The sequence below is a fragment of the Spea bombifrons genome, chromosome 3 (genome assembly GCF_027358695.1).
Source record: "Spea bombifrons isolate aSpeBom1 chromosome 3, aSpeBom1.2.pri, whole genome shotgun sequence".
NCBI classification, from domain to species: domain Eukaryota; kingdom Metazoa; phylum Chordata; class Amphibia; order Anura; family Pelobatidae; genus Spea; species Spea bombifrons.
In genome coordinates, this window is record NC_071089.1 from 106,331,430 (window position 1) to 106,347,413 (window position 15,984).

At 36.8% G+C, this 15,984-nt stretch overlaps 1 protein-coding gene across 1 annotated transcript in view; it reads left to right on the forward strand.

The window, feature by feature from the left end:
• The window catches only part of SNTG2 (syntrophin gamma 2), an 85,194-nt gene that overhangs the window by 9,825 nt on the left and 59,385 nt on the right, over nt 1-15,984 (forward strand). The window contains exons 4-6 of the mRNA XM_053460444.1: nt 1,409-1,466; nt 8,535-8,578; nt 10,232-10,273. Of these exons, the coding sequence (XP_053316419.1) occupies nt 1,409-1,466; nt 8,535-8,578; nt 10,232-10,273 (144 nt within the window). The remainder of the gene's footprint in view (nt 1-1,408; nt 1,467-8,534; nt 8,579-10,231; nt 10,274-15,984) is intronic.

Sequence of the window (15,984 nt, forward strand, 5' to 3'; positions counted from 1 at the left end):
TTTCCAGGTTATGTGGAAGCCGTGTGTATGTTTGGAGTCCATTCTCAGCAAAATCAATTTCCCTCTATTGAGTATTGCCATATTGGCATTCTCTAAAAAAAAGTGTCCACATAATATGTTAGTTTAATTAATTTAATTAGTATTTTGTTAGGGCTTTTAGTTCCGTCAGAAATAGACCTAGTTCCGTATATTCACATTAGGAATTGATAAAATGTCCCAGCAAGGAACATATGTTTTTAATAACCAGACAGAACTTTTAGGATGTCTTTTGGGATGCTACCTCAGGCAAGATACAATCCAAAAGAAGCATGTATATAATAAATATAAGGTAGTATATTTAGCCTAACCAATATCAACCAATGTATAAACATTCATGAATAACATAGGAAGGTCTCTCTTCCATGCATACATCCATCATGTACAGTAGGTTTCACCAACGTGTGAACAACTTCTGTGGTTTTGTGTTATAAATGGTCAGAGGGACCTAAGATGTTTTCCTGGCAGGACTTAGGTGTTCTCATCAGCTCTTTTTATTTTTTTTCATATTTACTTACCTATTTGTCTAACCTTGAATCCATTTCCTTGGTTTGTTTCTGGATGAATTAGTAAAGATTTTTATGTCCCTAAATGTTCCAAAATGTTGCAATTTGTTTAATGGGACTTTGTTAAGACTACAAGGGATGCATAATTTATCAAATTTACCACACTAATTTAACATGCACTATCAATACTATTTACTCTATAAAATGCCAAAAATAATTTGTTTTGTTTTTTTCATCTAGATATCTTAGTAAAGGTGTTCCATTTCTACCCACGTTAGGAAACATCTCTTACAACTTCATTGGTTATTGAGTGTCAGTTTCTGTTGGCATCTTTGCTTTTGAGGTGCTCTTAGCATCCTTCTATAATCCTTCTATAATGTGTCAACATAGCTTGTAAAAAAAAAACATGCCATACAATATTCTTGTACCTATATGATTTCTTCAGTGTCCAAAATCTTCACAAAATGTTTTATTATCAACCAAAAACAATTAGCTTTTTAGGCTGAAACAGTTTAACAGTTGTAACTTCGTAATATAGTTGTCATATTATTGTGAATGCACAGTTGTTTTTATTATCTTGCTAATCAAAAGTATTATGTCATAAATACAGAGTTTATATTTTCCAAAGAAATCAAAATGATCTAAAATCCATCTACTTATAGAGTCTTAGATGTCGTGTGTATTTGAAAAGTGTGCATATGGACAAAACAGAACAAAACATTTCTTAAATCCAATGATTTAGCATTTATAGAGAGATTTTGAACTTCTGGTATATTTGCCACAATGTGTTTGAATATTAAACTGCATTTAAAAAAGGAACACAATGTTATTGCACATTTCTAATTTACACTCTCTTTATTTTACAGGGTGGAGCCCAACATAAAGTGCCTGTAGTTATATCAAAAATCTTCAAAGGTCAAGCAGGTAAATAATGCTATGTGTTTGTCACGCACAGCGTAAGGTAGAACCTGTAATCAGGTAGAACAGCGTGTGCAAGTCCAATAGACAGAACACCAGAGTCCAGTATAGAATAGCCAATGAGCAAGCCAGGGTCAGGAAGCCAGAAGTCAGGATCGTTGCAGGGTAAGCCGAGGTCAGGAAGCCAGAAGTCAGGATCGTTGCAGGGTAAGCCAAGGTCAGGAAGCCAGAAGTCAGAATAGTCGTAATGTAAGCCGGAGTCAGATGCCAGGAATCGGTAACAGGAACGCGTACTGAGATGACACTATACAAGATAGGTACAACCATCAGAAGGCAAGGCTGAAAGGTTTCTGAGGCTCTTAAATAGAAAGAGGAAGTTCAGACTTCAATTAGCATTTTCCCGCCATAAATTCAAAATGCCGTTACGTTACTTCCGGTCCGCGGCCATCTTGGGGTTGGCGAGATCTCAAATTTCTAAAAGGACCGGTAGTACCGGCTGGCGCCACTAGGTGGCGTGCAGAAGAGCGTGTACGCGCGGCAGGACCGGACCAGGTTTTAGAAGGCGGCGGCTGCCGTGTGGAGTTGCGGGGTCTTCCCCGTCCTCGCGGCGGCAGAAGCTGTCTTGCGGAGGAGGGGGGTCTTCCTCTCCTCCGCGGCGGTTGAAGCTGCTGTGGTAGGGCGGGGGGTCTCCCCCTTCTCCTTGGCGGCTGTGGCTGTTGCGGTAAGGTGGGGGATCTCCCCCTCCTCCGTGGCGGCTGAGGTTGCTGCGGCAAGGTGGGGGGTCTCCCCCTCTTCCGTGGTGGCTGATGCTGCTGAGGCAAGGTGGGGGGTCTCCCCCTCTTGCGTGGCGGCTGAGGATCCGTGGACCCGGAGGGACCGGCAGCCAGGTACGTTACAGTGTTGTGGCTACTAAGGTGATTGGAAAAAAAGAAACACATGCTAAAATAATGGGCGATAGAGTAATAAGGTTAAGTGATAAAATGATTAAATACCGTATTGGCTCGGATATAGGCCGCCCCCTTATATAGGCCGCACCCTAAAAGTTTGGTGCTTTTTTAAAGAAAAAGTTTTTTTCTTTAAAAAAGCACCAAAAAAAAAAAAACATTCTGCCACTCTGTCTCCCCCCCCTGAGATATGCTGCCACTGTCCTCCCCCCCGAGATATTCTGCCACTGCCCCCCCCGAGATATGCTGCCACTGCCCCCCCCGAGATATGCTGCCACTGCCCCCCCCGAGATATGCTGCCACTGTCCCCCCCCGAGATATGCTGCCACTGTCCTCCTCCCCCCGATATGCTGCCACTGTCCTCCTCCTCCTCCCCCCCCGAGATATGCCACTCTGCCCCACCCCCGACTTACCGGAGCAGACTCCCGGGTGTCTTGCGGGGCCGGCGGGGGGCATCTACGCAATATGCGTATACAACCGGAAGTTGTATACGCGTATTGCATAGATGTCCCCCGCCGGCGCCCCGCAAGACACCCGTGAGTCTGCTCCGGTAAGTCTTGGGGGCAGAGGTAAAACGCATCGTGTGGACGGTCACCGGCTGCGGCGATGCAGGTAAACAACCCGGAGGCTGTTTACCCGCATCGCCGCAGCCGGTGACCATCCAGACGATGCGCTTAGACAACCTCCCGTGCCGGCACCCCCCCGTGGGAAGTGCTGGCACGGGAGGCTGTCTGAGCGTATCAGACAGTAGGATGCAGATCCCCTGCACCGCTGCGGGGGATCTGTATCCTAACCCCGCTGTCTGCCCGGCGCCCGGGACTGCATGTCCCGGGCGTCGGGCACTAGACCCCGAATATAGGCCGCACCCCCACTTTAAAGTCTTAAAGTGGGGGAAAAAAGTGAGGCCTATATTCGAGCCAATACGGTATATCTCAGTTTTCTTAAGGCATTCTGAAAAGATTGGCTTCTGTTACTTTAAAATGTCACTACCATCTATTTTTACACATTTCATAAAATTGTTACATATTGGTTTCTTTTGAAATGACTTGTTAATAATAATTAATAATAATATTACTCAGCTAATACATTGTTTGACCAAACAACCTTACTCTATATTTGTTTGGTTCATGGTGATGACATCCCTTTAAAGGGACAGTCTAGCCATCATATGCGCTTTAATGCATATGAAAATGTAAGAGGTCCCTCTAAATGTACATGGTGTACCTTTTGCAAATGGATGGCTGGATTCTGCAGAATCACTATATGCATTCACCCCTTCCCTCGCCTCCAGCAATTTTGCATGCAGGAGATGTGTTTGACTGATATACCGTATTTGCTCGATTATAAGACGACCCTGATTATAAGACGACCCCCCAAAATCTAAATATTAATTTAGGAAAAAAACAAAAAGCCTGAATATAAGACTACCCTATAGGAAAAAAAGTTTTACTAGTAAATATTAATTCATGTAAACAATTTTTTCATATTTAATAAAAGCTATGATTGAGAAAAATATATATTTTTTTATTTCCTTTTATTTGCCAACCTGCCCCCCCCAGTTATGCACATCTGCCCCCAAGGATGCCACTCTGCCCCCAGAAATGCCTTAATCCCCCTTTATTTGCCACCCTGCCCCATGATGTGCCTTTTAACCCTCTATATGCCACTCTGCCTCCAGAAATGTCTTATGCCCTCCTATATGCCACTCTGCCCCATGATATGCCTTTTAACCCCCTATATGCCAGAGTGGCATATAGGGGGTTAAAAGGCATTTCTGGAGGTATATATATATATATATATATATATATATAACTGCTAACAGCAATCAAACTCCTATCAAGCCAAGGCAGCCAGTACATGCTGGAACCTGGGGATGATAGGAGTTTGAGTACAGCCTCCCTATGCCATGCTACCACCCCCCCCACAAACTCATCCACAAACATTTAAATACTCATTCATTCCATTAATCACACATACACACACACACACACGCTCAAACCCCCCACCCCCACCCCCTCACCTGAACTGCAGATCTCCCACTCGCAGACTTCTGCAGGGGCCCGGCTGTGCGAGCAACTTCTCTGGCCCCGCCCCCAGAGGAAGGAGGGGGAGGCAGAATTATGTGACACTCTGCTAGCTTCCTGCTGCTAATAGAAGAGACGCTGCTCGGGACCAAAGCACCGGTAAGCAGCCTGGCCCCAGCAGACATTTTTTGAGCTCTGAAAAAAACCTCGTCTTATAATCGAGCAAATACAGTACTCACCAACAGTCAGCTCAAGTTCTGGGTCGCCGAACACTGAAACCAGGGACAGTAAACTGACCCTTTAAGTTGCTATTAAATTACAACTCTGGAAATGCTCAGTGAACCAATATTTTCCTGAAGGAATGGAAGTGGCAAGGGGAGTGTTTCTCTAATTGAAAGTCTATTCATAAATGCTTTTTAAAAATATAATAGTCTTTCCCCTTCTCTTACATCTGTACTAGCAAAATATCATTTTAAGTCATTGTTTACAGTAAGTCCAAAACATTTAATGCATGTTCTTTTTATATACGGTATATATATTTTTTTTTTTTGAATGATTTTGCTTGAAATGTTTGGTTAAAAAAAAACAAAAAAAAACACTTTTAAGCCTTTACAATATTTTTAAACTACACAGACCACAACGTCTTAAAACACTAAGGGTTAATTATGCTAAAATGTTTTTGGAAGACTTTGCCTATGTGACTTTGTCGACACATACAAAACATGTCAATATTTATTTTTGATGAAACGATTTATGAAACATTCTTACAATGAATGACACGAAGAATACAATATTATTGAATCAGAGAGCTTCTTAGAAAGGTCAATTCTGTTGATGATTTGAAAACTGTCACTCTAATAGAAGCAGTTGAGTAGTGATGAGTGAATCATTTCCAGAACTCAAAAAAACACTTTTCCTGTGAGTCGAATGCCTTCAAGCGTAGAAAGGTAATTTTATGTTTAAACTGAAAGTTCTCGGGGACGATTAATGCATTTGACATAACATTAAGCATAAAATGACAAATATGTTGTATTCACTCAATTTAACAGCCACATATGGTGTGTTTTTTAGTACAGTATTTTTTATTATGTGCATTCTTGAGCTATACAATAAAACAAAGGGTAAGATTCAGCTTTTTCAACCCTAAAAGTTTCCTGAAAGAGTTCTGTATTCAGATTATCGTCCACCTTTTTTCAAGTAAATCACATGAAAGGCAGCTACCATTACTAAATACAAATCCCCCAAGTTAACCCTTGTTAGAACAGGTTTTTCATGTATCCTATTTTTTTTAATGTTTTCATATCCTGCACTTCACAGCCTGTTATATTTTATTCAAATCAGACACCCAAAACTCTTAAATTTAAAGCAAGACAAATCCTCATTCTTTCTTTACATCCATAGTATATTTTGATGATTATGTTTCCAAACATATGATCTACCTCAACAACTGCAATCCTTCACATAAGCACCTGGGTATTTTTTATTATTATTTCACATGTTTATTTTTATGATATTTCTGATTTATGGTGGTAGACAGGATAGATTATAAAAATAATAAATGTTTTTCATTGTAAGTATACATTTTTGTAAATGTACAGTCGCCATTTTTAGAATTTTAGGATATGCAACTTTACATATCCAAAGTAGTTATTGTTTTTTTTTTTCCCAGTGTATATTTTTTGGCAAAATATATATTTAAATTCAAGAGAAATTTTGATTTTATGGGTCGGTGGCTAAGGTGGCAAAGCTAGAATATCAGCTGATTTCCTGTTCCCATGCTATACATATAAACTTATATAATGCTTTTTTTACAACACCATTTTGTTGGTTTGTTTAGTATACTGAACTTTGAAATATAGGATTTGGAAAAGTGACAGATTCAATTTAAGGGCATTGTCAGTAGGCTAAAATAAAAACTTTGGAGATGTGTTTGAAATTCTGAAATACACATTATTGTTTCTTGAGAGACTTCCAGTTTGTGTGCCACATTTTAATATAACACTCTCTAATAACTAGTTTTTCATGGCACATGCTTCCCTCCAATATACTGGTTCTGTGCATGACACAGAGTTTGTAAGCTCTACTTTGATTTGCTGGATATCCTTAAAAAAAATGTAATGAATTCTAACTTTTATGCTAAAAATATTGAAATTGTTTTAGATTTGAATTTATATGCTTTCTGTTGAAAAAATAGTTTGTATTTCTATTGAACTGTGTGGCTGATCCCAAAATTCTTGGGAACCTAAGAAAGGCATGTTCATGCTTTGAGGTATATGTGATCATGCATAACCCCTTAACGATCTTAGGATGTACTGTTATGCCCTCAAAAAGTAACCGTTTGGACTCGCCGCTCTTAGCAGGAGCCAGCATTATGGATTCCGGGCAGGTAAATTAAAAATAAAAACTATAAAAAATATATAAAAAGTACTTAATCACCTTGTAACCCCTTCCACTAGAAATCTAAAATTAATTGCTGCCCAACCCAAAATGTATTTAAAATATTATTAATACTAAAAATAGTGTAATATGGACAGGCACAATTTAGCCCTTAAAATCATTAAAAAAAATCACTAAAGAAGCGCTAAAGAAAAGTATTTTTTTTTATTTTTCCTGTAAATACTCTTTATCTGCCGACCTGGATGTCATATGGTATTACGGGACATACCATACTGAGCTGATTGCTAATGACAGTTCTAATGAAATCCTTATTATCGTCCCTTTGAGTCAGGAGCCCCTCTAGTTGGTATTAAAAATAGGGCATTATTTTTTTTACCAGCATGTCATTGACATACACATAGCTGTTTTTTTCATTATGTAAAATGTTATACTGGTGATGAAATTGTGAATTTAAACTACAGCTAATTATTACAAAGGCGAATCAACTCCCATAAAACTTAACTTTTATTAAATTAATAAAATACAGTTAAGGTGGAGATCACATACAGGTTAGACACATGAGACGGAAGATTAGAAAACTATTGTGGTGTTAAGTCATTCAGTACATGAAATTGTCTGTGTTTGGAAAACAGGTCACTATTTTTCAACAACATAATCACTTAAAATGTATTGATTTATTAGCGCATTTGCGTATAAAATATGATTGTCTTTGATGTAAGAACTCATATAGCCAGTTGATTATTCTGTCCATAACTTTCTGATGCTCCATGGGCTGGTTGGAGGGGTCAGAGATCTTCCTTGTATTCAGCTCATATAGACTGTTGAGCACTCTGCCTCCCCGACTAAGGCTCCAGAATGATTTTTACTTTAAATTACTTTAAAATGTAGCACTCCAGCATATAATCTCGTATCCCAATGCTCACCATAGAAGAAGGAACCTGCAAATTTGTGTAATAGGGGGTAACTGGGACACAATATGCCACTGTATAAAATGAAACAAACATTTCTCTCAAGTCTCCAGTTGAGGGAGATGGTAATCATGCACAGTTGACTTTAGTTGATCTAAAACAAGGACAGTGGCACTGAGAGTCAGATAATATGGTTGAGAATCAGTAGGGGCCATTGGTCAGTGTTCTTACTGGTTGAGGTGAGGAAGATGGAAGCTTTACGTTTTTTGTTGTTCTTGGATTTTTTCTAAGCCTACGAAAATCTAAAGTGAGGTTCTTAAAACCTCCCTCATATCCTCACATGAACCATCCCCATAAAACTAGCAGGAGAACTATTCACCTCTTCATTTGCTATATGTATTTTGCAGGAGCAACCATTACACAATTTCAGTCTGTGTTAATCTTATTAAACAATCCATCATCTGATATACTAACCGACCAACCAACATCACTGTCAAGCTCAAAGATCTTTAATTATGCATTGCCAAGCTATATAAGTATGGATAATATATCTCAGTATATAAACTGGATAGATATGCCTAATTAACACTGTAAACCAATCTAGCTTCTCCTTTGTGTAATTCTGGCATAACCTGGGTTTTCATTAAAAAAGGGGGGATCATTATATGAGAATTGTTTTGTATTATGTAATATAGCACATTTAAAATATTTAAATATAATTGGTTTGATGCTATTTGTGATGTTTTTGCATTTTACAGTTGCACATTTAAGTTAACAAATTTTAATTTTATTACTCTGTAGCTGACCAGAGTGGAATGTTATTCATAGGCGATGCAGTAATGCAGGTAGGAAAATTCATATTTAATATTTTATATGGATTTTTAATCAGATTCGTATAAGACCAGGGAGTTCTCCTTAATCATTTTCATCATTATTGCAGAAGAAAAGTAGCAGAAAATAGTTAAGGTAGCAATTACCATGTAACTGTTTCATATTACAGATTTTATTCTTCATTTTTTAAAAGATTGCTTGGGTAAAAAAAGACAACGGAGTCTATTCTCCAAAGGGAAAATCTTATTGTTAAACCAATTAAAAGTCTTCACAGTCTTCTCATTTATTGAATTATGCATAATACAGGGCCAGCCCAGTCCTTCATACTGGAAAAATCTACCAGTGCTGCCCCTTAAAACAAGGTGGGAGAGCTAAAACCACATGCAAACTCTCCTAACAACTCTCCATTTAGTATTTAAACTCTAATAGCTGTTATGATTTTGTAGGTTGTAAAAGTGGAACCTACTAAATGAAAGTTAATAATGTCAAAAAAATCTACTTTATTGTAAACAAACAGTATGTGGTGTCTATTTTATTATTGGTTCTCAAACCCAATTTTGGGAAATATTGATTTAAGTGGGCTCCAACTTTTTAATTAAGCCATCTTCCAAGTAACTAATATATTTCTTATACGGAGTCACAAATTACACTTTGATAAAAAAATATTCTACTTTACTAGTAAAAAAAAAAAGGAGCAATTATTTAAAAATATATACATTATAATGGATGTTGTACAACTTTCTGGGATTATTTTGCACATTATTTTTTATTATTTTTTCAGGTAAAGGTAAAATGGCTGGAATATCTGTATATCTGAGTGACCTTTAACAACAATAAGGCAGGATTAAACTAGTTTGGCCACTTTTGGCCAGTCTGTTCTATTGACTGATATACTTACTAGGATATAAAGTATATTTGCTATTGGTAATTTGAATATGAAAAACAAAACAAAAAACATTGAGATTAAATATATATATATATATACTATGTATCCATGGATGTATACTAAATATATACTTACCTCACCTTATTTTACCTCTTTGTGTTTACTTTTCTTCTTCTCACCCTGGATATCCCTGTCCTTTCCTTCCTTCCCTCTCTCTCTTTCTTCGCACATTCTCTCTCTCTCTATCTCATTATTGTCTTTTTTTCTTCTTTCTTTTCTTCTTTCCTTGTTTTTTTTCATTCTTTCTTTCTTACATTTTTTTCCCTTTCTTTCCTTTTCTCCCAACAACAGAGGTCTCCCCAAGGGCGCCAATAGCATTAAAAACATTATTGTGAACATACGAAGCAAAATATTGTACCATCATTATGTCTATAGAAAAAAATTTAATCTTCCAAAGTATACTTATGTTTATACCTGGAGAAATTGGTGGACAAGCATTTAAGTCGGTTAGAAATGTTATCAAGGATGGTAAATGAGGAATGGAAGTGTTGGAGTACAATATTTGTAGGACACAAGCAGCTGAATGCCCCTTCCTTGGCAAAAGTCATACCATGGTTAATTGTTATCAAACACACCTCCTTCATGGTAAATTCAGAAATTATGTTGTCTTGTATTGTTATGTGTAAGTGCAATAACTTTTAAACTCATTAATTTCCAAGTAATACTGACATTTTATTAAAAGGAGAGGTTATCCATAATAATAATAATATTGTCTTTGCAGGTTAACGGCATTAATGTAGAAAATGCAACTCATGAAGAAGTGGTAAGTTGTAAGTATTTTGCATTGATCCATGTTAAGCTTTTATTTGATTCTGCAGTTAAATGCAAAAAAAAAAAAAATTAAAACAACAAGCAGGATGCTGTGCAATTACTGACACAAATGAACCTTAGCCCAAAATAGCAATCATTTAAACGTAGACTTACAACACATAAACACAGCAGGAAGACTGGAAACTGATTAAGTTTAAATGTTTCATGCAATCTATGTTTAGGTTAAGAGCTTTGAAATCAACTATTTCTTTTTTTAAAATGGTAATATTTTTCAGTTTGACTTTCATACAGCTAGTTCTTTCTGCCATATACAAAAGGTGTATCCATATAAAAAATGAGCTATTGTATAATGAATGGAGTGACCTATATAAACAAGAGATGCTCCAGGTTTTTAGAGTCTCTAAAATAAATCTAGAAACCATCTGTGCAATGCAACTCATGAAGAATGCATGATGAAGAAGGCATGATCCTTAACACAAATTGTATGTATATATATATATGTCTCTCCTATTCACTTTCTGACTTTCTGAGGAGCCACTTAAACCAATGAGGGCCTTGAGTAGCTGCCATGTCTTCTTATGTGTTAGCACCTATGCATATGAGTTATTTTAAGCAAATTGTATGTTGAATAAGAAATAATTGTACAACTGTTTGGCAAAACATTTTAAAACAAAAGGATACAAATTTCTCATCAGTAGCAATGTAAATCTCGTATTTCATTTTTTTTATTTTTTTTTATTGCAAGAATATTTTCTGGTAAAATCTGTAATATTGCATAATTCTACCAGTTGCAAAGTTACACAAATATGGATGAATCCTATTCTTTTAAATTGTATTAAATGTAACTCAATTATTCATAAATTCATGTTTATTCAAATATTCACTTTTACAGGTGTATATAAGCTTTATCTTTTCATTATATAATTTTGATTAAGTCTATAGAGCCTGTGCTGTAAAGTAATCTGATATTCTATAAAACTGTTAATACATTTTAGTTATTCAGAAATGTTTGGTACTACTTACATATCTAACGTTCAAGTAAAGGAACATTTGGGAAATAATGACCATAACATGGTTTCATTTGAAACACATACCCTTAACTTTACAAACAAACAAACTGTAAGCTACTTAAAAAGTCTCTGTTCATCCTTGCCTGCTGGTAGGATTTAAAAAAAAATATATTTCAGCTCCCTATATCAGGCAAGAGTCCACCTTTTTCTTTTCCCTGTATGTTTCCTTATTTTCTTCTGACAATGCTACACTATCATATTGTGTTTTTGTCCTGTTCTATTCATTTGAAGCCCACCTGATTCCCATTAATTACGCTTCAACCAAACATCCTGATAAGAACACCCTACCACCTAGGGAGCAGGACTAGCCCCCCCCCAATCACATACTTTTTTTATTTGGCTGACTCCCCCTAGACGCAACATATTGCACCATTTGTTTCTTCTTTCTTTTTCTTTGCATGCATTGTAGGAGATAGTTGTCAAGGACTGAAGGATAATATACATTGTATCAAGAAAGTTATCTGCATCAGTTTTATCCTTACTTTCGATTGACCATATTATGTTTGGCTTATTTGAATTAATTTGTACATTCTGAGCTCGGCATTTTTGCTTTTTTGATTTCCTTTGATCTATACACACATTGTGGGACATGTGTCAAATGCCTTGTAGCTTTCTACTTTTAGTTATATTGCTTTCCTTTTAGTTTGGATTCACATTTTACAATCATTGAGGTGCGCTTCACATCATCTCTATTATTTGTCTCTTGCAAACTTACAATACAGTCTGTGATTGAGGGAAGGTGAAACAGTAGGAGAGGACTGCTTAGATGGGAATGGGCTGTTCGAGTCAGGATGATCTTTAGACGTGCGTTCAGATGGCCTGATTAGGATGTTGGCTGAGAGTGTTAGGAAGAAAGTTTGAACATTTCTCAAAAAAGTGGGTTCTCAGGGAGTTTTTAAAATTCGCATACAAGGGAGAAAGTCTGATAGAACGTGGAAATGAATTCCATAGAAGGGGTACAGCACGGATGAAATCCTAAATACAGGTGTGGGAAGAAGTATATGGAAATGATATTCTCCCCTAAGCAATTAACCACATGGATTGGTTTATAGGTAAATAATGGTATAGAGACACATCTTGACTACCATACTGTACAAACATATATTCATGAACACAAATAAATTTCCTTTTATAATTACAGAATTGGACAGAAGCTAAGAATGAAACAATGAAGCATACATAAATCATTCTTGTATATGCTCTTACAATACATTTATTATATGTCATGCTATTAACACAATATTATTTATTTTCCATGCTGGCATCTTTAACCATCTTAATGATGCCAGGGCTTGCTATGTCCTTAAAGCTTGCAAAGAGTTAATTATATTTCCATTAGTATAATTATTGCCTTATAACTTTCATAAACTAATTGCAGAATGACGTAAATTATATCTGTGTTGGAGGTAAAATATTTTTAGCCTCACCGGATTGCAGTTTAATTATCATGAAGTGCTTCCTATTTTAACATTTTAATTAAGTAGTCAAAGTATATTAGTTACTCTACATATTATACAACATGGGGACATGATTTTGTCTGATTAGTTAAAGATACCTTTTCATTTTTTTTTTTTTATAATTAAATCGTCTATGATAGTCTTATTAACACAGTAATTAGCATAGAAACATACAGACCTCAAACAGCATGACCATCCAGGAGAAATATTGCCACTGCAATGAGCAATGGAATAATGTGCATCCTAATAAGATAGAACGGGTAAATTATAATGAGCCAACAATTCAGGACATGGAATATAAAAGAGGACAGATTCAATTATTGATAATAAAACATATAGTTACTTCTGAGATTGTTTTGTTGCTAAACACCTCAAACCTTTGCCTAGCCTGACATTGATCATATGCTGCCTGCACTTGATTTACTGGACAAAATATTGACTGTAAGCTTGTCTTATCCTTGTCTTGCTATGATTAGAAGATTTTTTTTACTCTTTGTTTTTCTCTTTTTTATTTCCTTCATATGCTCACATAATCTTTGAGGTTCAGTACTAGAGTAAAAGTTGGCGAATAATTTAAAAATAATAATACTTATAATAATAATCATAGTTTTTTTTATTATTTTGGTCTCCTTTCCAGCGTCATTAAACTTTTTTTTTATCTAAAAAATGTTTCATTAAGAATATAGCTGAATAACCGATTCAGAGTACAAGAACTACCTATGTCCATACACGTTCCTTGTGAGTAAATTTTGTATTTTAACATCAAGTTCATAAGGGTTGATTTCCGATTACCATGACCTGTATAGCAATTTTCCTTAATGCTGTAGGATGGAGATTTACACATAATCAAACAAACTAAATAAATACATTATTAACTATTATTCACATCATTAAATACTAGACTTGAGCGCCGGCCAACTCTTTGTGTTCGTCTTCGTGTTCAGCTTCGTGTTTGTCTTTTTTTTTAGAAGGGGTTAATACGGGGTTAACGCGGTACGCAGCAGCTTTGGCACCAGGATTTTAAAGGTCCGTACAAGCCTCCTCTGCCATCAAGCAATGAAGTGCAGCTCGTCTGGAGCTCCCTCCCTGCGACCAATAGAGTTGCTTGTACAGACATTTAACTCCTGACAGCGGAACTTGGCCTGGGAGTCTCCCTGCTCCAGAAGATAAAGTTCTGTAAGAGTGACTCTATGGCTCGCCGGCAGCCAGCTCCTTCAGTGGTTGATGCCAGAGAAGCTCCCTGCTGGCGACCAATAGTGTCTCTTGCACCGACCTTGAACTCCTGACGCCAAAACTTGGCCAGGGGAGGGAACAGGTTATAGGTCCATAAGATCGATTCTATCGGTAAGCGGTAGAGGATTGATGCCAGAGGAGGTCCCTGCAGGCAACCAATACAGTCACTTGCACGGACCTTTAACTACTTGCGCGATCCTATGGATTTCCACGCCTGTTTACCCCTCCCATGCTCCATAGATAAGGTAGGCTAGAGGTGGAAGGGACCAGGGAGATTAGTTGGAGATATTAATGAAGATGAAGACAAAGATTCTTTGTGTTGTGTGTCTTCATCTTCGTGTATGTTTTGACACCGCCATGTTTGTTTCTTCAGTATTCAGGTTGAACAACGAAAAAGCACCCTTCATGTTCACTTTCATGTTTGCCCAAATACAACTGCATAAGTCTAGAAAATACCATTCCTAGGACAATACTGCTAAGAATTGTGAAAATCACTGTCCCCCCTTTTGGTAGCCAAAGAGTGCAATATCATAAGCCCTCAATTTTTTATCTTTGGTCTATTGTAGGGGACCATCCACCTAAAAATTAATATTAAAAGAGAAAATCATACAGCAAATAAAAAGCCCCAAAGATGCATTTAAATGTTCTTCTTTCACCAATTTGGGATACTTAGAAGTAGAGGAGTAGGTAGTGCATTTTTCTGCAAATATAGTTATTTTTTTAATTTTGATTCGTCTTGATAAGGTGGGGTGCAATTTGCCCACCCAATTTCAGAGTTGCAGGTCCAAATACATTCCAGAGTTGCTGTAATGTTTCCAGCTTGCATATACTTGCACTATATGCCATTCTGTTGGTTTGTTGCACCACCTATTTTGCTTTTTAATGCAGCAACAGACCACAATAATAATAATACAAAAAGCAATGTCTTTTCAATCACAAATAGATTATTTGGATCTCAGACTTCAATATCTACTTTTATTGTTCCCGTCTGTGAGCAAAACAGGCTGTGATGACCACATAAATAAGAAATGTGTTTCATGCCCTGTATATTTATGATCATCTTGGGTTTTTCTGTTTGGAATATTACTTGTATTGTTTATTATCAAGGACAGGTTTTGGTAGTTTTACAAAGATTTAGAAGGCGTTATCGCTTTTTATAGGAGAGACATTAATGCTAACTTTAAAGATTTTAGTTAATAATAATTAAATATCTGGCTCTAACTGAATATTATAGAACAAATGATTCAAGGAAAGCACATGGATCTCTGTGGCACCAATGGACTGTATTTATTTCCCTTGTGTAAAGCAGAACACATGTATTCTGTAGAATATATCACAATCCCAAATAAAATATAACTCTGGAGAATAATAGGATAAGATATCCTCAAATACTGTAAATTCTACTTGGATAAAAAAGGACGCTGACCACTCTAGACCCGGTAGTTTGTTGCCAGTTTTCATCTTCTTCCTATAGTCTTTTTAAAGAAACAATTGTGTAGCAGCATTTGGAATAGCATTTCCAAATACAGCATATAATATAAGCTCTTTGTATGTCTTATTAACCACAGGCTCCATGAAATGTATCTCAATATTATAGTAAATAAACTTTATCTAAGTAAAAACATGCCAATAAAATAAATTGACTGCATCATCTTGAGTATACTGAACTGCTTTAGATTAAAATGTGCCTTGTGACAGCACAATACTATGTCGATCCCACAGCAAATGAATAGAGCGGGTGAAACACGTCACCCGAAATGGACGTGCGAGTTGTGATCAGGACAGGCTTTAGATATTTAGGAACCCTGTGCAAGCCACCCCACGGTGCCCTCTCTGCCATCATCACCCCCAGAGTTCCTTTCTTCCCGGCTCTACTGTACCACGCCTCTGTTTTCCTTCCGCATGTAGTTCGCAGCATTGCAGATATAGATCAACTGAATAAG